The following is a 22,684-nucleotide window of genomic DNA, read 5'->3' as shown; positions in this document are numbered from 1 at the left end:
GTCTCACATTGAATTCATGACCACAAATCTCATATGGGTCATTAGTGCCGCCCGCCAATCCTGCTGCCCTTCCTTCTTTCCTGTCCTCAGACTTCCACCATTCCCTCTTGCCTGTTCCATCACACTCATACCTTATTTCATGATCTCATTCTTCTCCAAGAAATCAGACAAGAATGCTCTCATCCTCGTACCCCTCAAGCAACCAGCCTATTCAAATCGGTATCCATTCTCTTATCTTGTCTCTGGTTGCAGTGGAAAAGTGTTCCTACATCTCAGTCCACCTGTCCACTGTGCCCTGGGCTCCTCCCCTCCTGTCTCCTCAAGGACATCGCTGCTGTAATTATCTTCTCCCACCTTCATCAGTAAATAGTCCCCTCTCTACTCTTTTACCCTTATCAGCCTATACATTGTTACATTCCTATCTTTAAAAAAGAAAGATCTCCTAATCCCACATTTCCTTCTGTCTGCTGTCCCAGTTCTCTGTACCCTTTCCCAACAAAACTCCTTTAAAAAGAATTGACCTTCTCCCTTCACGTTCTCACCTCATCTTCTTCCTTCTAGGCTTGACTCCTCCAGGACTGCTTCAGCCAAGATCACCAGTGACCGCCATCTTGCCAGTCCAAAAGTCATTTCTCTTATCTTTCTTCTTTGTCTATAGCAGTGTCTGAAACAGTCAGTACTATATATGACTACACCTATATGCCAGGAACTCTCAAATCTGTCTCTCGCCCAGTTACCCCCACCTTCCCAGTTGTGGACTGGTATATCCACATAGCTACTTGATATCTTCACATGGGTGTCTGTTAAGAATCTCAAGCTTCATACGGTCCAAATAAAACTTGATTTCCTCCTTTCCCTCATACTAGTCCATCTCACCCTTAGCCATCTCAGTAAATTGTGCCACCTTCCACCCAGATGCTTATATCGGAAGTCTTGGAATTACCTTTATGCCTCTCCTTTCCTCACTCCCACAGCCAGTCTGTCAGTGAGTTCTGACATATGCTGAGCATATCCACGTCTCTCCAGTGTAACCACTGCCCCGTCACACAGACCATTGTCTCTTACCTGCATCACGCAAGTAGTCTGGCAATCGGCCTGCTTCCATTCCCACCCTCTTTTAGTCATTTCTTCACGTGGAAGCCAGCGATCCTTTTGAAAATGTAAATCTCATTATATCACTTTTTGTCTTAAAATCCTCTTTGGGTTTCCAGATCTTGAGAGAATATCTACCCATGAGTGCAACATTTAGAAAATTTCCCTGTTCGTATCTAGTCCCAAGACTTGAACTGGGTGCTTCTTCCTCTGTTTCCATTGCTTATTTTAAATCTCCTAGCTTCCATTTTCCCTCCTCCCCATCTTCCCTCCGCATGCAGAGTGGAGGGTGGATTCTGAGGTCACAGCCTCTGCTTCTTGAGAGAAGGGTCCCCTAGTTGTCAGAGCCTTGCATTCCGCACAGTCCTAGTCTCCAGCTCTGTGCCCTCATGTCTCCATCCTCAGCAGGACCCCAGAGCATTGTCAGCCCTGGGCAACAGTGGGTACAGCCCCTGCTGGCCCCTGCTCTGGATTCAAACAGCTCTTTCTGCCATACCCATCCCACGGCCGTGAGGGCACCTCCTAGGTCCCATTTAGGCCCAGCCTGCTTCTTCTGTGTTTTTATGCCCACACAGAGGGCTAAATTAAATAAGCCCTCACCTGGCTGAGTAGGATAATTGCCTGCCCCCAGTCCAGCATCTGTAATCATCTTACTTCATATCATCCCTTAAATCCTGTCCTCATCAGTTGCCCAGGCTGGCTTCCTCTCAGCACACCCTGGCTGCTTCCCTACAGCAGCAGTGTCGCCTTGAACTTCACTCCACAACAGCACTAGTCTGACTTCCTGTTCCCACCACACGTAATCCTCTTGGCTGGTCATCTCCATTAGTCGGCCAGAGCAGGCTCCCCACTTGCTTTCACTGTTCACCAACTCCCTGTCCACAGTTTGAAGCGGGGACTCTGCATCCCTGGGAGTCCTCCTTCCAGTCGATTTGCCCCTTTTCTTCTCTGTTACGCTCCTCTGTCTAAACTAAGAAGACCTAAAATTTGCAGGCTGTTAGCTGTGGGACCGCAGTGTCCTGCCAGTGCAGTTCTAGGCCTCTACTCTGCTGCTGTCGAGCCCGTTTGTATCTTAGTGCTGGGAAGGAACTCTGGTCACAAAACTCTCTCCACCCACCAATGCCCTGAAACCAGTGTGGTCTCTGTTTAAGATGAGCCTAAATTAGATTTTTCTAAAGTTGTTCTGGTTGAGGAGAGGGCCCAGAGCCCTAACCCCCACGGTATCCCCAGGGCTCCTAGTGGGCACACATCGGAAAGCACTGGTCTGCGGCATTTCTTTAATCCACTACTTTACCAATCCTCTGCTTTAAAAGGAGCTCGGTGTCATTTATAAAGGGGATGATGAATAATCACACGTATGAAAAGCAAGAAAAGTCATCAAAATGGACTTTTAATACTGATTGTTTTTGGACTGGGAGACTATCGGGGATTTCTGTTTTTGTATTTAATTTCCCCAAATCTTTTCTAACATAGAGTACATTTATGGTTGAGGACCTTTGAATTGCCAACAGTGAAATATCTAGGATCTGCCCCAAAATGCTCTAAAGAAATAGACAGTATAACTGTACTTTGTTTTATTTCTGTATTTATACCCTGGCTTGTTCTGCAGACATCAATCACATTCATCTACCAGATGCTTAACAGAGAGCCTGCCAGATGCAGGCGTGTGCGAGGTGCTGGGAAAACAAAGGTGCAAAGACGCAGCCTCTGCCTGTAAGGAGCCTGTGCAGGCAGGGGCAGCAGCAGACCACGTCTTGCTCACTAAGAAGGACAGAAACGTGAGGGCTAGTAGCCACTCTAAGACGCCACTGCAGGCTAAAGAGTTAACGAGGAAAGGGATGAAAGCACACCGTGGCCTGGACTGTAGTGAAGCACCGCGGCCGAGTGGGGGTGTGACTGGGTTCAGTTTTCCTGGATTAGCGGTCTGACATATATAAGCAACTATGAAATGTGACAACACCCCAAGGGAGCCAAAAAGGAAAAAAAAAAAAAAAAAACCAAAAAACGGGGAAGGGGGCTTGGAATGAAGACATTCATTCCTCCCTCCACCCAGATGTTGAGCATTGGATGCAGCTGTGAGCTGATGGTCAGCGTTCTTCCCTGACCCTGTTAGTGTTGCAAATTAGACTATAAATAAGTAACAGCAAATGGTTAAGTGATTATCTCTGGTAGTGGAATTAAGTTAAATATGGATGTCCTGGTGAGGATCAGAAGTTAATTGGAGTGATGTTAAGTAATGGAATGACCCTCTTGAGTTTTTGATCCCATGGGGAAGAATTGTGTCAGCCTAAGTGGCTGTATTGAGAGGAGCAGGCTGCTCATAGGGCAGCCCTGCCTTTACCTCACATGGTATTCTGAGCCCCTCACCCTTCCCATTTGTCCCCCAGGAGAAGTGTGCCCAGTACTGGCCCTCTGATGGGCTGGTGTCCTATGGAGACATCACAGTGGAGCTGAAGAAGGAGGAGGAATGTGAGAGTTACACCGTCAGAGACCTCCTGGTCACCAACACCAGGGTAAGGTATCTACTGGGTGGGCTCCTCCCACAGGGAAAGTGGGGTTGCCCCTACCTCTCTGATCCTCGTTCTTCCAAAGGAGAACAAGAGCCGGCAGATCCGGCAGTTCCACTTCCACGGCTGGCCTGAAGTGGGCATCCCCAGCGATGGAAAGGGCATGATCAGCATCATTGCAGCCGTGCAGAAGCAGCAGCAGCAGTCAGGGAACCACCCCATCACCGTGCACTGCAGGTGTGTCCACCCTGGCCTCGGGAAGAGAGAGAATGTGGTGTGAGGCAGGGAGGGGGACGCGATGGGAGCGGGTATGAGGGATTGAGGAAAGCCAGGTGAGTCAGTGAGTACAGGGCAGTCAAGTCTGATGACCAGGACAGGCCCAGATGATAAGAGAGGATCTTGGAGTTTGAGCCTTACACTGTAAGTGCTAGGGAACAGCAGTCTCTAAGGTGAAGATACTGGGCAGGGGAGCGTTTGGGATGGTGATGCGGCACAGAGAGCAGCAGGGGTGACTGACAGCGGAGAAGACCAGCTAGGCAGTGTGGGAATGAGGACCTGGCCTCCTTAAGAAGCACAGGAAAACCAAAATGGGCAACTCTTTTGAAAACAGTTTGAAGAAAAATGAACAAGACTCCAAACTTCAGAAAGAAAAGGAGTCAAGGGCGTCTCCCAGGTTTGTGGCTGGGTAAAGGCCGATGTCACTGGCAGAAAGATAGTAAGGGAACTCACGGAAGGCGGGGGAGATTTTGTTTGGGGCATATTGAGATTGCACTTTAGAAAAAAAAATTTACCATGAGTCTGTGGTGCTTTTATAATTAGAGGGGAAAACCTCTTTAAAAAGGGAAGAAGTGGGAAAGTTATAGCTTAGTGGTGGAGCACATGGTTAGCACGCATGAGGTCCTGGGCTCAATCCGCAGTGCTTCCATTAAAAATAATTAATAAGCAAACAAACTTAACCCCCCCCCAAAGAAGCTTAAGATGAAAAAATGAAAGGAAAGTAAAAATATATTGAAAACCTTCAAATTGGCTTTGAAGATAGAAAAATGAACAAAGGAACTTCCAGAAATATTCTTCAGCTGGCCAGAATGAAATACATAATTAACAAGAATTAAAGCACTGCTCATAATAGTGAAAGATGGTAAATAATCTTAACATGTATTAATAGGGAACTGGTTCAGTAAGCTCTGACATACCTCATACTACAGAGCTGCAAAAAATTAAGAATCTGTTTATGTACTGGTATGGAATAATCGTCTAGATTTATTGCTTGGTAAGAAAAGCAGTAGGAGACAGGGAAAGAATACATACATGTGTATGTTGGTAATATGCATAAATTATCTCTGGAAGGACACACAAGGACCTGGTGACGTTGGTTGTTCCCAGGAGGAACACTGAAGGGTGAAGGAGTGGAGTAGGAATAAGACTTTTCACTGTTTTGGACCTTTTTTGAAATTTTAAGTATGCTAATTTATTACCCATACAAAAATGAATTTAAAAAAATGTTTTTAAGAAGAAGAAGCGGCAAAGTACATCAGCTAATACAAATGGACAGTAACCATGAAAAGACAATAAACATGCTGATCCTTATTAGAAATATGAGAAATGGGAATGAAAACAATAAAACATGGCTTTTTGCCCAATCGGCAAATTAAAAGGATTCCTTGACCTACCCAAAAATAAATACTTCCTTCCCCGCACTTTTAAATCTCCCATGCTGCTCTCTCCCTTGGTCACCCTCTCTAGGCAAACCCCAGACTCCCTGGCTGCCCTGCGCCACGCACACAGCTGAATGTGGCTAAAGAAGAGCACCACGTTACAAGCCTCATTTTACATTTCTGTGACCTCGTGGCCCTTAGTGCTGCCCCGCGGTCCCTCTGCCTCTCCCACTCTTTTCGGGCCCAGCACCAAATCTGGCCTGCCTCATGGTTTTGTGGGGCAAGAGAACTATTGTCACATTTAAAAAAATTTTTTTTATCAATAGAAGAAAGTATTTCATGACGTGAAAATTGTGTGAAATTCAAATTTGTGTCCGTAGATAAGGTTTTATTGAAACATGGCCATGTTTATATCGACTGGCTGCTCTCCTGCTCCGGCAGCAGAACTGAGACCATACCCAGTACTCATCACCTCACACTGCTGCTCAGCACACAAGAAGTCAGAGTTGTGCGGTTATAACTTAACTTTCCCTTCCCAGCGAAAGTTAAGATCATTTTCTATTTGGCCGTTTACGGAAAAGCTTGCCAGCCTTTGTCCTGGATGATTATTTCATCCTCCTCTCAAACCTCCAATACCTCTTCTGTCCTCATATTTAAGAGATGACCATGTTTTCTATTTGCCTGAGGAAAGAGAAGCAGTCAGAGAGAATTTCCACCTGCTCCCACCACCACAGCTCCCCATCTGCCTGCAAGTGCTGGGGACCCTGCGTCCCTCCTGTTCAGTGAATGAGTTATCTTACCTCTCTCTGAAGCCAGCTGCATTAGTCCTCTATTGCTGCGTAATACTATTACCACAAACTTAGCACCTTAAAACAACACACAATCTTTGTGTGAGGAATCTAAGCAATTCTTAGCCAGGTCCTGTGCTTCAGAGTCTCACAAGGCTGCAGTCAAAGTGTTGACCAAGACTGTGGTCCCATCTGAGGCTTGACTGAGGAAGAGTCCACTTCTGAGCTCATTTTGTTTTTCACTTCCTCGCAGAATTTTGTATTTTGAAGTTCCTTGCCACATGGGTCTTCCCAGCGTGGTTGCTTGCTTCTTCCAAGCCAGCAAAGGAGTACTTCCTTACAAAACAGACATTATGTTCTCACGTAACATAATCACATATGCATAACTGTATACATTCCATCACTCTTGCTGTATTCTTTTGGTTGGAAGCACATCACAAGTCCTGCCACACTCAAGTGAAGAGAAACTCACAAGTACATGAACACCAGGAGGCAGGGACCTTGGGGGCTAAGCTGAAGTCTGCCACATGCACCCCGCTTTTGGATATCAGTTCCATCCTCTTTTGTCTCCTCGAGGACCTGACTTCACTATCCTATATCATCAGGTTTTCTTCTGGATAACTACTATCGTCATACAAAAGTGCGATAACTTCTCCCATCTTAATATTTTTAAAAACTGTGGGCTCCAGTGCCCCTCCAGCTACCCCTCTATTTCTGTTTTCCATAATAGTAAAGTTTCTCAAAAGATTTGTCCCTGCTAACTCTCCAGTTCCTCTCCTCCCAGTCTCTCTTGAGCCCTTTCAGTTACCCTCTGACATCATTGCAGCTGCCCTGTGAGGTCTCCCGTGCCCTTCACATTGCTGCATCCAGTGATCACTTCTCAAGCTTATCCTTGACTTTCGTCAGCATTAGACTCAGCTGACTGCTCGATTCTCTGTGAAATGCTTTCATCATAACTTCTCTCCTGGTTTTTGTCCTCATTGGCTGTTCCTTCTGTCTCCTTTGTTGATTCCTCCCCATCTGCGGTCGAGGGCCAAGTCCTTGGACCTCTTCTCTGTCAACTGAGAGTCAGTCCCTTAGGTGAACTCATCCAGTTTCCTGGCTTTAATATCAACTCCTCAATCTTTACCACCAGTTCACCGCTTCCTCTAAACTCCAGATTTATATATCCAGTTACCTATTCACTTGGGCATCTTCAGTTTAAAGGGATATTTCAGGACGGATCTTTCTTTCCAAGCCTGCTGTTTCCACAGCCTTCCCCAGATCAGTAAGTGGTATTTCAGTTGGACACTTAACTCAGGTAAGAAAGCCTGGAACCATCCTGTTCTTTCTCTCACACATGCATGTCTAATGTTCTACCTGCAAAATAATTTCCAAATCAAGTCTTTATCACACGCTCCACCATGGCCCTCTGTCCAGGCCACCATCCTCTCTCCTCAGTAACTCTACTGCCCTCACTGGTTTCCCTGTTTCCTCCCTCCCCCTTCAGTTTGTTCTCAGTACAGCACCCTGTGAGTTCCTTTTAAAACTTAGTCAGACCTCATCACTCCTTCGCTCAGAATCTTAACATTGGCTCACAAGGCCCAACATCTCTGAGGGCTCCTTGCCCAGGCCAGGCAGGGAGTGCACCAGGGGACTGGCATTCTCCCTGAGGGCTCTGACCTCACCCCGACCATGTCCCTCCCTCCACTGGCTTTAGTGCCTAGACACTCCTGTCCTCTGCCTGAGATGCTCGTTTCCAAGGACCATGTCCTTACCTTCTCAGGGTCTCTGCTCACATGGCACCTTGTTAGAGAGCCCTCCCTGACCGCCCTGTTCACAGCAGCACTTCCTTCCAGCCTGCCTCGAACCGCCATTCCTCTTTTTCCTTTCCGTGTACTGCGTGTCTTACTGCCCGGGGATGCTGCTACCCACCACAGTCCTACCACACAGCAGGCACGTGGTAAGGGTCTTGTGATGACAGTGAACAGTGTGGATGGTGTCACGGTGAGAGTCTGGATTCGTGGGATTTAGGAAGAAAATGAGAGCCATGGAAAGAATCAGTCAACATAACAGCAGTGCAGGGGGAGCAGGGCTTGGCAGGGAAAGAGCGGGCTAGAACTCTGACATGCACAAGCAGCAGGCCAGGGCGACCCCGGCTTGTCTGTAGGTGGACAGTGATGGGCAGTGCAGGGGGTGGGGGGTTCCTCACCACTGTCGCACGGGTGAGTCCTTCAGCAGGCAGAGTGGGCCGTGCAGCAAGGGCAGCAGGGGTGTGCCGGGCCCCCCCAGAGCTGTGTGAGCCTGGGCTTATGTGGAGAGGAGCGGGCGGGCCTCCTGCCCCCACCCCCAGGAGCCCCACTGGAGGACAGACCTTCCCAGGAGCATCGGCCTCGGCCTTTATCTGCTCATCGCCATGGTCACTCACCTCCTGGGAACAGAGAGCCATTGCCGGTGTGATAATTACGTCTGCTTCTGCTTTGTTACAGCGCCGGGGCAGGGCGGACGGGGACCTTCTGCGCCCTGAGTACAGTCCTGGAGCGGGTGAAAGCCGAGGGGATTTTGGATGTCTTCCAGACCGTCAAGAGCCTGCGGCTGCAGAGGCCACACATGGTCCAGACACTGGTATGCTGGCCTGCGCATTTACCCATGCCACCCCACCACCGGCAGCTCTTCTCAGCCAGGGCCAGCTCAGGGGAGGCTCTTCTGAGGGCCTGTCTGGCCTTCAGAAGACTGCAACCACAGACTCATCCTTCCCCAAGGTGCCTCAGACAAACAGAATAAGCTCTGGGAGGCAGGAGAGCGTGGAGGCATATCAGAGCCCCACGCCAGGAGATGTCAGCGGCCTCTGCGAAGGCTAGAAGGGGGTGCCAGGTGCCCCATGGGGCTCTCCTTTGCTTCTCTGTGGGTCCTGGGGTGCGGAAGACTCAGGAGTACCTCCTCTCCTCTGCTCAGGCTCCCTTTTAAGAGGTCTCCTGTCAGTCTAGATGACCAGTGACCACCGAGCATGGGGCAGACATGAGGTCATATCTGACTGACGCAAATCTGGGCCCATCCTCTGCACGTCCAATCACTTGCTCTCCGTAGAATGTGGCTGCACTCAGCCCAGAGGGGGAATGTTGTCAGATCTCTGGCAGGGGGCTCAGGTGGAAATCCAAAAACACTCATTTCCTCTTAATTTTCATTTTTTTTAAATGGGTCTGTCAGGAGCTGCAGGTGCATTGTTCTCTTCAGTAACATTGGCCTTTTCCCCTGCCTTTCACTCTCTAGGAACAGTATGAGTTCTGCTACAAGGTGGTGCAGGAATATATTGACGCATTCTCAGATTATGCCAACTTCAAGTAAGAGGCGATGAGGCCCCGTGGACAGGAGAATTGCCTTTAATATTTTGTAATATTCTGTTTTGTTAATATACCCCAAATTGTGTATATATCTTATAACTGTTTTAGAAATTGGTACATAGGCTTCTATTACCTACTAGGTGGAGATTTTATATGTAAATGTGTTAGCACTGATAGTCCTTTTTCCAATGTTTTATTGGGGAATTAAATAGTGTGATGTTTCGATTGATATCGTGAAATCCTCTGCCTGGAAATTGGGCTCTGTTGTTCTTGGGTTTATACATCTTCTAAAGAAACACAAACCCACTCCAGGTAGCTCAGTATCAACTAAGAAGAAAAGCACAAAGTTATCAGAGCTCTTAAGGAAATTGTTTGTCCTGGTGCCCCCAGTTCAGGCTGCTGTCCCCTCCCTGCTGTGTAAATAACCTCTCCCCTCTCCACCCCTGCCCACTCTCACACCAGCCACATCCCACCATGGGGACTGAAGGGACCAGAGCGGTATCTCTGGCACCACACTAGGGATTATCAGGTAATAAAAGCTTTGACTCCCTGAGGAAACGTCTCTCCCTTTGTCTGGGGTAGGGCAGTTGTAGCAGCACTGGGGTCCTCCCAGGCCACTCCTGGCCGTGCCTTTACTGTTCTGTCTCAGCTGGCCGCAGAGGAGCCATGGTCTTCCTGACTCTTTCCAACAAGCACAGCCCTTCTAGCTCTAAGGCAGTTGCCAGGACCCTCCTTTCACTCCCAGCATACCTTTGGTGCAGTGGTCCTAGCCAGCCTCACACCCTGGGGAAGATGGCCAGGGTCCTCACTGCTTCTCTGTGTGGAGGGGCACAGAGGAAAAGAGGGGTGGCTCAGCTTTGGGCTGAGGTCAGCTTGACCTCTCCAGTCCTTGATGATTTGCTGCAAAACTACCTGGATCGTGTCGTTCTGTTCAGAGTAAGTGTTTATCTGCACTTACTGTGTTAAACAGCTTCCATTTCCTTTCATATCTGTCCTCATGTCCAGGACTTTTATTTGGCAGTGCCTCACGTGCAGAGACCAGCAGGGTGGGCATCTTATATCCCGACTTGATTTTGAGCCCAACACGTTAGACAGTGTCTTAAATAAGGTGGATGTTCGTTTATTTCTCAGGCAACAGTCTGCCCAGTCTAGAGACCTAGTAGTATCCTCCATCTGGTGGTCCTGGTGTCCCTCGGGATGTTGTTCTCATCCTCATGGTTGAGGTCAGTGTCTTTAGAGCAAAGGGCAAGATCATTTTCAAGAACATGAAGCAAAAGTTGCACTTTTCATTTCTACTCATATCCCATTGGCTAAAACCTAGTCGTAAGACCACACTGAGCTACAAACGGTGCTGGGAAGTGTGGTCTTTAGTTGAGGCACAGCTGGGAGGGTGGGTCTGTCCACAGCCCCTGTCCTCATGGTCAGCTCATCTTGGGACCAGGAGAGGAAACTGGCTGCCACGGCTGTCGGTGCAGGGCTGAGAGAGCCTTGCGGCCCTCGGGGCCTTTCTTGAGGAGCAGCAGCCAGCCCTGGGTACGTCGGGGGCTGTCGGGAGTGAGAGATGGCACCCCAGCCTGGTCCATGGAGGCACGCTCAGAGATCAATGCTGCCGTGCTTCTTGGCGGAGGTGGAACTTGAACTGAACCCAAGGGGTGCTGGAAATTCAGATGAGTGGAAAGGAGGAAAGATCAGTGGAGCAGCACTGCAGAGGGCCTCAGGGTCCAGCCAGACGAAGGCACAGTGGCTCCAAGATGGGAGCCAGGTTCTACAGCAAGTTCTATTCAAGATATCAGCAGGAAGCAGGGCACCGCGACAGACCACCTCTGGAAGCTTGCGAGAAGTGAGTAGTGTCAGTCTGTAGAGGCACTCGGTTCTCCTGAGGAACTCCAAGGGCAATAAACTCAAAATTGAGTAGTTTTCAAAGAAGCAGGGATAAATTAAGCAGAGACAAAAATCTAAGGAATTTCCGGTAAGGATGCCATGTTTGGGAAGAAAACTTGTCTCCTTGCAAGCTGCCCATTGGTGCCTCTGTGTGACCAAGTCCAAGCAGAGGAAGGAGGGCAAGCCTTGGGTCAGCAGGCCACATACTGGTGACACATTCTTACACCCTGCACCGCCTCCCACCTCCCAGCAGGCCAGGGCTGGTGTTGAACAGCTGCGCACCATGTGGCCTGGCAGCTTTCTGCTGGGGTCCATGCTGAGTGGGTTGGTGGGTGGGCCAGTATTTTAAATATCACCTGGTTGCTAAACAGATATCTTCAAGCAGGAGTTAGCTCATCTCTGCTCCCCATCTCTCCTTCGGCTTACAGGGTATCACTCATCCCTCCCTCTTCACTTCTTTCTCTTCCTGTATTATTCAGGGCTTGCATGATCGCGAGACATTAACCTAACAGGGACTAGTCTAGGCTCAAAAGGAAGTGTATTGAGGCTCACGCGGCACAATTGTGTGGGAAGGGCAGGGGTGACCACTTCATCCAGTGCCCACCTCAGCCAGTCAGCTGGGACCCGTGGGGTTAGAGCAGGGGTGAGATTTCTCAGAAGGGGAAAGAGCAGCATCCAGCACAGTGGGCACCCAAAGCTTGGGGGCCTGCCGCACTCTCAGAGACCTTAATTCATCCAGGCGGCTTCATCCCCGGGCTTCCTTCAGTCTGTACTCCCACCCACCCAAGATGCCTGTCTTTTCATTTGGGAAAAAAAAAAAAAAAAGCACTTTCCTCAGGCCTAGGGTCTTCCATTCCCACACGTTCTTTTCTTACCCCTTCATCCTAAGCACTGAGCCCCGGGGACCCACCGTCTCTGTGTCCATTAGCTCCCACTCAGTGTAGCGACTGCCTCCTGACTCTGATCCTTACTCTGTGGCTGCTCCTCCACAGTCCCTCCTCCACTGTCCCCTTCCTCAGGGGTGGGGAATTCCTGCGGTCAGTCTGTTGTGGATCCTCAGCCCTCCTCCAACCCTGAGCTCGCACTTTGAGCTCCAGGTCCACACATCCTGCTTCCTTCAGTGACCACGGGGTAGCCCAGAGGCACCAGTCTCAGGCTCCCCACACCCAGGGGTTCACCCAGTCCCCAAAGCCCACTGCCCTTTCAAGCAGCCTCCAGCATTCTCTGTGTCTTCTCCCACCACACTCCAGGCCCACAGATCCCCCAGCATTTCCGATGTTGACTTTTCCCCATTTCGCTCCTTACCCCGGAGCACCCACTGCTGCCCTCCTGCCACAGCTCTCGCTAACTCTTCATCCTTCACCCAGACCACATGCTCAGCGGTGTGTGCCCCTCTGTGCTCCGACAGCACCTGAGCATTCAGCTCAAAATCTCTGCTTTCCCACCTGACTACGCAGTCCCCAGACTAGCATGATGTCAGCTCAGAGTTGAGCATGAGTTAGAGCTCAGTCGTGAACAAATGGCTTTCTGTGTTCCGCTGAGAAGGACACAAGGATGAATTCCAGAGTTTATAGTCCGAAAAGGAACAGCAAGTATTCCTGAAAGACTATGTTGACAGAAAGAAAAGGACTGGAGCTTTTCCCTGGGAAGCTTAGTTCTTGTTTGGACTTTTCAGGAAAAACCACAATCAAATTACAGGAAAAAATAAAGGCACCCTATTCCTCTTGTAAAATAAACACCAGGGCCTTTGAATAAAACATTCTGTAAGTCCAAACCAGAGCTAAGCTAGTGTCTTGAACTTTGAGTCATTTTCACTAAACCACAAAGCAAATGTCCTAAAATTTACTTTGTTAACTGTTCCAAAAGGGATGAAGTCCAGTTGCTGAAACAATTTCACTGATCATACAATCCGAAGATTTCTTTCAGGAAAGTCAATCTGAAAATTCACACGTGTGCTCCTGCCTGGGCAGCTGAAGTCTAGGTGCCCCAGACTGGAGCACATTGTGTCATCTCCCCTCAGTCTTTGCCACAGGATTTGACACACCTGCTCTCCCAGTGACTGGCCACCACGATGCCCAGCCTGACCCTGGCCCTTCCATTTGCTGTTTAAATTGCTGTCCAAAGGCGGAGATTGGCTATTAACCCTGTAAACTGGCCTCTGCCCCCAAGGGACTATCGGCTGGTGTCAGAAAGCTGAGCTGACGCAGGCTGAGGCAGGAACCTGTTTCTCACATTCCCGGGCAGATGTGCCCAAATCCATGACTGGTTCTGGGCTGAGCACAGGATGGGAAGAGGTTGGACCCTTGAGAGGCAAAGTTATTCCTACCCGCTACTGACAGAATCACAGAGGCTGCCCTGCCCCCTTAACTGGGCCCCCTGTCACGGGCCTGCTTGGAGAAGAGAGAGGCCACCCAAACCTTCCACCTGGAGTGACCCAGCCCTGGTGCCCAGGTGTGTGGATGAGGATGGTTCACTTAATCCATTTCACAGGTGGGCAAACACGCCCTTGGGAAGGGTGGTCATAGCTCTTCTCAGACCTCTTAGCAGGCCGCTGGCCTCCCCACTCTTAGGCCCCAACTTTTCTACTGGGGAGAGCCCTGAGCTGGGTGGGACTCAGGGAGACCCCAGGCATTGCCTCTCTAAGGACCACAACTTGGGGAGTCAGAGAGGGCCGTGAGGGCTTTCTAGACCGAAGGGCAGGAGTTTGAGAGTGCAGCCAAGAAAGTGGGAAGATGAGACTTGAGGGGCAGGGGCCAGGCTGATGGCAGGAGACCTGTGACTTCAGATCCCTGGGGAGATGCGATGAGGGAGCATATGTCTGGTGACCCCAGGGCTAGCAGCTGAACATACACTGGGAAGGGAAGGGTTGGGCGGCGAGCTTGTCCCCCTCCCGTTTGAGACGTCACTTGAGTCTGTGGGCCCAGAGCCGGGGGTGGAACTAGCTGATCAATAAATCCCCGGGGCTGCCGGCAGGGTTCCGCTGCTGCCCGGAGGAGCCACCTAAGGAGCCTCTTGATCCACAGCTCTCCCTCGGTGAGTGAAGAGGCTGCCCTCCCCACGGGCTGGAGCTTCATTCTGGGCGCATGGCACGCTGCTCCTCTTCCCCTCCTCAAGTCCCTCTACTCCTGATCTGTGCCCAGAAGACCCCCTTCCCCTCGTCTCCCCAGCAGCTGTTTCTGTGCCTGCTGCCCCTTCTGCTGTGTGGGAGGGACAAAGGATAGGAGCACTTGCCCCTGTAACCACCACACATCCATTCCACATGCCCAGCTGCCATGGAAGAGAAAGAGCTACCCCCAGAGAAAGGGGCCAGAGCACCTGCCAGTCAGGTCCCCCAGCACCAGGTGCCCTAAGCGCCCCCAGGTTGCTGCCTGTCTCTTGGAGAACGCCCCTGACCAAAGTCTCCCTTTCCCTCTCCAACCTTCTCTTGCTTCTGGATTCCCTGAAGGAAGAACGGGTAGGCCTGGCCTAGTTGAGGGGGCCATCAGCTGGCAAAGCCTCTGTGCCCCAGGGGCTAAGGGAGAAGGCTAGTTGCCAGGAGCCCTCAGGGTCTGGACCCCTGTAGTCCTGAGGTGAGGAGCAATAGCAGAAGACAGAAGGACATTAGGAGACACTAAAGCTGCCCCTGAAATGCCAGCTGTTCAAGGGGACCCTGGAGGAAGAGGAAGGGGGTATGTATGAGAGTGTCAGACTCCTTGAGCACTGTCCACTGTCCATTGGAGCAGCCCTGCTATGGCCAGCTTTGGGCCAGGCCTCCTGTTGCTGCTGCTGCTGCTGCTGCTGATCACCCACCCTGGACCCTTGAAGGCTCAGCACTGGTCCCATGGCTGGTACCCTGGAGGAAAGCGAGCCTCCAGCTCACCCCAGGACCCCCAGCATGCTCCTAGGCCCCCAGGTGTGTTGAAGACTCTCCCCAGCCTAACTAAGAAGCAGGTGGTGCTGGTGGAGCTCCTTTTCCTACCTTGAGCCTTGGATGGGGGTGGGAAGGGTGGGCTGCAGCCTCAGTTTCCTTCTAAGGAAAGGTTCTGGGCACTGCAGCAGGCAGCCCAGGCCAAAATGCCCATGGCCTCCCAAGCGATGCCCTGGCTCTCCCTGAGGACAGTGTCCCCTAGGAGGGCAAGACCATGGCCCGGTGGCTCCTCCGCAGGAAGCAGCTCCTGGTGCAGACACTGCTGGTAAGTAGGGTGAAAGGCCCTCAGCATTGGCCGCCAGAGGCCATCCTAAGAACTGGGGGCTGGGGGTTGGGGAAAAGGAGACGCCACCTGCCACAGCACCCCCTGGCGCAGCTGTTGCTTCCATCTGCTATCCAGTATCCCAGAATTCTAGACAATTTATAATAAGATACTATGTTAAAGTAAAAGATTAGAAGTCACTAGTGGAGTAGGAGGAGATAACTGTACTAAAGACCTCCATAAATAAGGCAGCGGCAGCAATGAGATCGCCCAGGCTCCTTGACAGTCAAGGGAAGCCAATGGGTGTCAGGGTGGGCAGGCCTGCTGCCAGTGTAAAGAGGTGAGGGGTGCGACCCCACACTTTGCAGTAGGGACCTGAGAACCAGACGGTCACTGATACGTGCACTGGGAATGACTCAGAGATTGCAGAGCTGCCCAAGGCCAATAGCAGAAGACAAGTGTAGGGAAATGGTTTATTACAATTTTGAAAATTGTATTTTAAAGTGCACCAGGAGAGGAATGTAACTAAAGGAGAAAGGCCAAATCCCTATAAGGCAAGACCTTATCGCCTAATTTAAGTCGGTGTGAGCTCAAGTTTTTATACATCAGGTTTATTTAGGGTGGGCAACGCCCGTGCGCCGGGAGGAACTGGAGAATGTGCATGCCGAGTCCTCTAAGAGGCCAGGGCGTGTCCACAGGACTAGGCTCTGCGAGGCAAAGTCTTGAGGGGAGGAGAGGGGGAGGGAGCGAGCAAGGACGCAGCTCGGCAGTCAGGTGACCAGAGCGTCCGGTGGAATGACCGCCGCCTCCTTTCGCAGACCGGACCGCAAGCGCCACGCCCCGCTGCCTTCCAATAAAGGTGTGAGGTCCCCGAAGGTGTCCTCTCCTTTATCCCTGCTCTCTCCCACCCCCAGTAAGATCCTTCTTCGCATGGAGGCTGGAGGGATGCGGGCCCCACGGGGAGGACGCGTCCACGTCCCGGGGGACGGGGCGGTCGAAGTCAGTGGGCTGGGCTGCAGGGGGCGGGGACGGAGCCCGCGGACTACGCGTCCCGTGGTGCCCCGCGGCCACTTCCGGGCCCCCGTGACGCCCTGCGGCGCGCCGGAGGCGGGGCGGTCTCGCCATGCTGCGCGCGCTGAGCCGCCTGGGCTTGCGGCCCGCGGGCCGGCCCCCTGCCCCGCTTCTGCTGCCTGCGCGAGGCCGCAAGACTCGCCACGACCCACCAGCCAAATCCAAGATCGGGCGCGTGGCCACCCCGCCTGCGGTGGATCCTGCAGAGCTCTTCGTGGTGACGGAGCGTTACCGGCATTACCGCCAGACGATGCGCGCCCTCAGGTGTGTGTGACCGAGGGGGAGGCGGCGGTCGGCGCCGTTCGGCGTGTGCGTTGGGGCGGGCGGGTAAAGAGAGTGCCGACCTTGGGCGCGTCTCGGCTCAGGCTGGAGTTCGTGTTCGAGGTGCGTAAGAAGGTGTATGAGGCCCGGTCCGGGGTCCTGGTAGAGCGCAAGGCGCAGGAGGAAGCCGCGAAGCACCGCGAGCTGATGGCCTGGAACGAGGCGGAGAACCGGCGGCTGCACGAGCTGCGGTGAGTGGGGCGGGACGCGAGGCGGGGCGGGGCCGCCTGGCGGGCCCGGGAGACCCCCCAACCACGCCCAGCCCCGGCTTCTCGCCTCTCGCAGGTTAGCCCGGCTGCGGCAAGAGGCGCAGGAGCAGGAGCGGCGGCAGGCCGAGGAGGAGGCCCGGCGGGCCGCGGAGGCGCACGCCTGGGCGCAGCTCAAGGAGCAGGAAGTGCTGCAGCTGCAGGTGGGCCGCGTCTCGGGGGGTAGGGGGGCGGTGCTCGCTCAGCCTGTGCGGCAGAGCCCTGCGCGCAGCGAGGTGGGGCCCCGGCTATGTGCGGAGAGGAGAGATCTAGGTCTTCAGAGGGAGTTAAAAGCAAGGATTTGGTAGAGGAGTGCAAGGAGAGTGCCAGACAGGCGCGAAGACCGGGAGGTGAAAGTTGGCATTGCAGGGTTCAAGTGGCTAGCCGGTGGGAGGGGACCCCGCGTTCCACAAGGAGTTTGTGTCTTGCCTTAAGGGTGATAAGGTCACTGAAAGACTAAATGTTCTGGGCTAGGATGGTAGGTGTGAGACTTAAAAGCAGGGAGACCAGTTAGAAGTAATCCAGTGAGAGTGAATGAGGCTTGACTTAAAAGTAATAGAGGGAGAAGGACGAGTATTGAGAAAAATTAAGAAAGACCTAGGCCACATCGATGGACTGATACCACCCAGTAGTAGATTGTCACAGCTGGAATGCTTGAATTTTGGCCGAAATGTCCAGGGGGTGATTATCCAAGAAAGCTGTGTGTCACAAAGCTGCCTCATACTCTTCCACTGGAAGGTCAGTGGGACACTTAAGAGAGGACCTGGGCCCCAAACATCTTTCCCACAGGAGAGCTGGAGTCCCTCCCTCAGTGAGCTAAAGGCCAGCTAGCATGTGCTGGAAGGCTCCCATTCACCTGGCCTTCTCTCTTCCAATAGGAGGAGGCAAAAAACTTCATCACCCGAGAGAACCTGGAGGCACGGGTGGAAGAAGCGTTGGACTCCCCAAAGAGCTACAACTGGGCCATCACCAGAGAGGGGCTGGTAGTCATGCCACAGCACAAGGGCTCCTGAGGGCCCAATAAGGACAGTGCCCACCCAGGGGCCATGTGTGTATGGGGGTAGGAGGGTTGGGCCTGATCTGGAATAAAGCAGTTGGTATTTATGAAGAATGAGGCACAGCCTATTCCAGTGCAGCCCTCACTTTCTGGCCTCTGCACCCACCATGAAGTCAAACTCCCACACACAGTGCCCCGTTCTGCACCCTTGTACAACTCTCAGCAAAGCACCAAACCTTAGGAGTTTCCATCTCACAGAAATGGAATGTTAGTCCTCTCTAACAGCCAAGTTACCTCCCGAGTATCATCAAGGCAGTGGTTGGCAAATTGCAGTCCTTGGGCCAAATCTGGCCTATTGCCTTTTTTTGTAAATAAAGTGTATTGGAACATAGCCACATTGATTCATTGACTGTTTTCACACTACAATGGCAGAGATGAGAAGTTGCAACAGAGACCCCATGACTTGCAAAGTCTAAAATATTCTTAATGACTTACTACAGAAGAAGCTTGCTGAACCCTGATCTAGGCTCCAGCCAGAAGCAGGTATCACCCAGTAATTGAGACACAAAGTAACCACTGGCCAAAGACCTGCTTCTGCTTGATGCTGGGCTTTGCTGGTGTGCCCAAGACACAAAAGGCAAGAAGACCCCATATCTTCTGGTGGTGCTCTCCACCCTTGGCCTCGGTAACCTGCACTTGCCCTGGCAATGCTGGCTTTTTTGGCCCACACACCAGAGTACCAGCAGAGGCTTGGTTAATCTTTATAAGGTCAAGCACTTGGACCAAACCCTATGGGTGCCAGTAATACTTGTGGTTAAAGTTTACAAGGTCACATAAGTGAGCACATAGATCCACAGGCCCTATTCAGACCCAAGCCCTCAAGGAACATCCAGGATGAGGTTGAAGAGACATGTTTCTCTCAGCCAGACCTTGTGTCCCTTTGCCACCATTCACTGAAACTTGCCCAGATACCACCAGAAAGCAGAGTCCTAGAGCTGCTTTCCCTAACTCCCATGTTGTAGAGAGGTTCTGGGACCCTCAAAAAAATGAAAACTTTAGGGAATATAGGCAATCTCACATTCAGGTGGGGAAGCAGGTAACGAGGGTCAAGCAGAGGGCCAGTGGTTGTTGAGCCTGGGACCCAGCCCATCACGGCACTGCGCCCCTGAGGGCAGTGCCCTCCCTCAGGCTGATAATTGCTGTACTCTGCCTTGGCGCAGCTCAGTGGATCTCAGGTGCTCAGCTTAATTTCTGGGTGGGAGCTGAGGGGCACACATTGTAGACTATGGCTAACAACTATGGTTAGCAACTATGCTCACAGCTTTGGGCTTTGTTATGGTGAGGAGTGGGCCATCTAGTCCCCTGCAGTGGAAGCCTTTGGTGAGTTTTCACGTGGGACACGGCCTGTTTTGGGAAGTCCAGTTTCATTCTTGCCAAGGCCCTGACCCTCTATCAGGGTCCAGACACGCATCTGTCTTCAGGTACACAAGACAGCATCATACCTTCTTGAAGCACTGTTTCGGGGCTATTTTTCCTTCACTAATGTCCTGCGTAGGGCTGTAACTACTTAGCATTCACCGCTGATGCCAGTGTGTCATGCAGAGCCACCTCTAAACCAAACCATTCAACATTTTTCTCAACCCACAGCCAACTTACTGATTTAGGCACAAATAGGCAGTTTACTGGTACCTTCAGGGTTAACTCAAGCCCAATCCCATGTGTACCTGCAGCTAATGGATTGTGAAGTGCTGGCAGGTTCACAGGTTATTTATCAGATCATAACCAGTCCAGGTTGCAGAGCCGTGTGGTGTCCCACGGAAGGATGCCTAACCTCCCGTAGAACCCTGATGATTAACCTGATGGGCACAGTCTTGCTCAAAAACACCAGGGTCTCTTCTGATTCCAAAAATGGTTTAGGTCTGCTACAGACAATGTGAGCCTGTACCTCACAGAGAATCTTCCCTTGTTCAAGGCCACATGTATGAGTAGTGTATTTGAGAGCTACCCAGTAAATGCATTTGGAGCACAATACCCAAGTGTAAATGCTTTCACTGAGATCTGAAGAGGCTGCTATGCTTTGTGCATGGTGGGGTTTAGATGATAGACTGGGGTACTCTTAAGTGCAATTTGTGTTTTACTTGAGAGAGGTGTGCTGACCCCCAAGAACTTTGCTGAGTGAGCAGTTTTTTCTTCAGGATTTGTCTCCCCCATCAAACATTTCTTTACCAAGACACCCTGGATTCTTGCCCCTTTCAATTCTCCAGGAAAAGCAGCATGATGTCAGCGAGGTGGACCACCATGATGTCCTCAGGGTGCTCATCAGGGTCGTGCAGTCATTCACTCCTGGGCTGGGTTGTGCTGGCACTGCTGCCGGGGCAAGGCTGGTGTAGTCCAAGTGGACAGGAGAAGAATTCATCTGCCACGTGAATGAGTGCCGGGTGCCTCCTTAATCTGTTCTGTCAAGGAGACCACACTAGACCTGAGTAAGCCTTAAGTCATTCCCCATATTTTTCCAGTACACTCCAAATTTGCTATGTGTGTATCCAATATTCCCTGAAATCTTTGGGAAAATTCCTTCTGAACTTACCCTGTGGTTATTTCCCTGACACAAATACAGAAGTGAAATGGATACCTAGGAAACAAGCCCAGCTGACTGCTGAAATAAGAGCAATTCTGAAATCTGACAGGAAGAGTGATGCTTGGAACTCCTTCCTTTCCAAATAGGAAGTCAAAAGCAATATTTGCACCCCTAAATCCTAAGACAGGCAGGCATTTTTCTTGATGGGTGCTCTGATGTCTTTCCTCAGTGCAGGTAAATACCTAAGCCATAAATGTGGACATCCACAGCAAGAAGCAGCATGGTCTGGGTAAGCTCACAGTGCAGGTTACACGGCCGTGACAGCAAGACCCTTGTAAGGAAGAGCACCCGGGCTGCCCCAAGGGCACAATACAGTGACATGAAGAAGGGCGGAGCTGCACAGCCCCACCCTCGCCAGTGCTCCCCGGTGGCTCTGCGGATCACCAGGATCCAGCCACCTTCCACCATTCTTTGGGCATTTCCCCTTGCTGAGGAAAGTCTTATACTCATACTCTTCTTTTATCTTTTTAATGCTGGCTACTGGGGGAGAAGATGGCCTGGGAGCGGGATTTTGTCTGGGAAATCTGTAACCGAGGTATGAAGGTCAGCCGGGGCCACTGGGCCTTTGCCTGTCGCTGCCGGAGCCCACAGTGCTGGCGCTGGCTGACCGCTGATGCTACTGTGGGACCTGCGGCGCCCCGTGTGGGGACCCAGGGGCTGTACTCATTGGCTTCCACCGCAGCTGCAGCAGCCAGAAGTGACTCAGAAGCTGAGGGGAAGTGTGGGTTTGTCCCTCCTCTGGCCTTACAAACAAATCCTCTGTCAGTGACTCCCAGGTGATTGTCATTATGCAGCCTCCAGCCTCCTGTGGAACCGAGCGCTATGAGTGAATAATTGGTGTAAACTGACTATTTAGAAACACTGTTTCTCCCAACTTACAGTATTTAGAATGGGACGGGCAGGATTGTTTTGTGAAGACTTTTTAAAATAAGGTGAAATGAAATTTGAGACAATATATTTTGACAAGGATTTATACTTTCTGCAATTCTGCAAAAATTATGAATAGCTACAAACAGCATATCACTAGCTTGTTTTTTAATCTGAGAAACATTCTGATTTTCTTTTTGTGCAGTCTAAAAAAAAATACTATACAAATGAATCTATTTACAAAATAGAGACTCACAGACATAGGAAACAAACTATACCATTTTTTCTTCTTTTGTGTGGATAACCCAAAGGTGACTGTGCAGGTGGTTTGGACCCTTTCAATGTTCGTCTTTCAGTTCTAGGAAATTATCTTACATTTTTCCTTTGAAAATTTACTCCATTCCATTTTCTCTGTTCTCTTTCTCTAGAACTCCAGTTTGTTGGAACATTGTGATACTTTTAAAAATAATTTTGGCTAAAAGCAAACATCATTTAATTCCAACTTTAAATGATAGACAAATTGGTTTGTCAAGAAGAGTTTCATGTAAATTATTTGTAAATTAATTTTTGTCAGAAGTCATCATTAAAATACATATTTTTTAAAACAGCAGTTTATAAAGCTGTCCTATATCCGTTTTATCATCGTTTATCAGAATTGTCACTTCCTTCGTGAGACACACGGTTTTTTTCCTCAGAACATTTTATTGCTGCCTGTAACATTCAACACTTCAGAAAAAATTTTAAATAACAGATTTCCAGTATTTCAGTTATTTTCTGACCTGGCAAAATTTAGGTGTTTGGGGGGTTTGTTTTTGGATGACCTTTGCAAGTAGACAAACTGCTGTTAAGGGGATTTGGGGATGACTTGAGCTGACTGAGTCACACCTTGTGGCTTCCTGGGCCCTTTTGTGAGTTATAATAAAAATAAAAGAAGACCTTTGTAAAAAATCTCCAAGAGAGATGGGAGTGTTTCCATGATTGCCACACTCACTGCTTCAATCCAGAACTTCATATGAATAAATTAAAAATAGAAAAATCACCATGCTGTACATAGCTTAGCGATTACAAGCCTGGTACAATCTGCCTGGGTTTGAATCCCAGGTCCCCCCTTCTTACTACTTTGAGTATCTTTT

General features: G+C 50.6%; 3 protein-coding genes across 6 annotated transcripts in view; all 3 read left to right on the top strand.

Annotated features, from left to right (window-relative positions):
- The window catches only part of PTPRA (protein tyrosine phosphatase receptor type A), a 116,133-nt gene extending 106,218 nt beyond the window's left edge, over positions 1–9,915 (top strand). For all 4 annotated transcript variants that reach the window (XM_032461959.1, XM_032461960.1, XM_032461958.1 and 1 more), the window contains 4 exons: positions 3,480–3,605; positions 3,685–3,836; positions 8,511–8,646; positions 9,292–9,915. In XM_032461959.1, coding sequence (XP_032317850.1) covers positions 3,480–3,605; positions 3,685–3,836; positions 8,511–8,646; positions 9,292–9,366 — 489 coding nt within the window. In that variant the 3' untranslated portion in view covers positions 9,367–9,915. The remainder of the gene's footprint in view (positions 1–3,479; positions 3,606–3,684; positions 3,837–8,510; positions 8,647–9,291) is intronic.
- A 4,141-nt stretch (positions 9,916–14,056) lies between these two features.
- On the top strand, positions 14,057–16,448 carry LOC102511575 (progonadoliberin-2). The gene is made up of 3 exons (XM_032461962.1): positions 14,057–15,135; positions 15,353–15,415; positions 16,231–16,448. The coding sequence occupies exons 1-3, from the start codon at positions 14,973–14,975 to the stop codon at positions 16,275–16,277; spliced, it is 273 nt and encodes a 90-aa protein (XP_032317853.1). The 5' UTR covers positions 14,057–14,972; the 3' UTR covers positions 16,278–16,448.
- A 53-nt stretch (positions 16,449–16,501) lies between these two features.
- Positions 16,502–18,437, top strand: MRPS26 (mitochondrial ribosomal protein S26). Its single transcript, XM_032461961.1, has 4 exons — positions 16,502–16,747; positions 16,849–16,995; positions 17,090–17,213; positions 17,928–18,437. Exons 1-4 carry the CDS (start codon positions 16,536–16,538, stop codon positions 18,060–18,062), a joined length of 618 nt encoding a protein of 205 aa, XP_032317852.1. The 5' UTR covers positions 16,502–16,535; the 3' UTR covers positions 18,063–18,437.
- Positions 18,438–22,684: the final 4,247 nt, after the last annotated feature.

Source organism: Camelus ferus, chromosome 19 (genome assembly GCF_009834535.1).
Source record: "Camelus ferus isolate YT-003-E chromosome 19, BCGSAC_Cfer_1.0, whole genome shotgun sequence".
Lineage (NCBI taxonomy): Eukaryota > Metazoa > Chordata > Mammalia > Artiodactyla > Camelidae > Camelus > Camelus ferus.
This window is presented reverse-complemented; position numbering and strand designations above follow the sequence as displayed.

Excerpts from the sequence above, each read along its gene's own strand:
- LOC102511575 (XM_032461962.1), top strand. The coding sequence starts at position 14,973 with ATGGCCAGCTTTGGGCCAGGCCTCCTGTTGCTGCTGCTGCTGCTGCTG. Across the intron at positions 15,136-15,352 it reads GCATGCTCCTAGGCCCCCAG|GAGGGCAAGACCATGGCCCG; the intron begins GTGTGTTGAAGA and ends AGTGTCCCCTAG. Across the intron at positions 15,416-16,230 it reads TCCTGGTGCAGACACTGCTG|ACCGGACCGCAAGCGCCACG; the intron begins GTAAGTAGGGTG and ends CTCCTTTCGCAG.
- MRPS26 (XM_032461961.1), top strand. The coding sequence starts at position 16,536 with ATGCTGCGCGCGCTGAGCCGCCTGGGCTTGCGGCCCGCGGGCCGGCCC. Across the intron at positions 16,748-16,848 it reads CAGACGATGCGCGCCCTCAG|GCTGGAGTTCGTGTTCGAGG; the intron begins GTGTGTGTGACC and ends GTCTCGGCTCAG. Across the intron at positions 16,996-17,089 it reads CGGCGGCTGCACGAGCTGCG|GTTAGCCCGGCTGCGGCAAG; the intron begins GTGAGTGGGGCG and ends CGCCTCTCGCAG.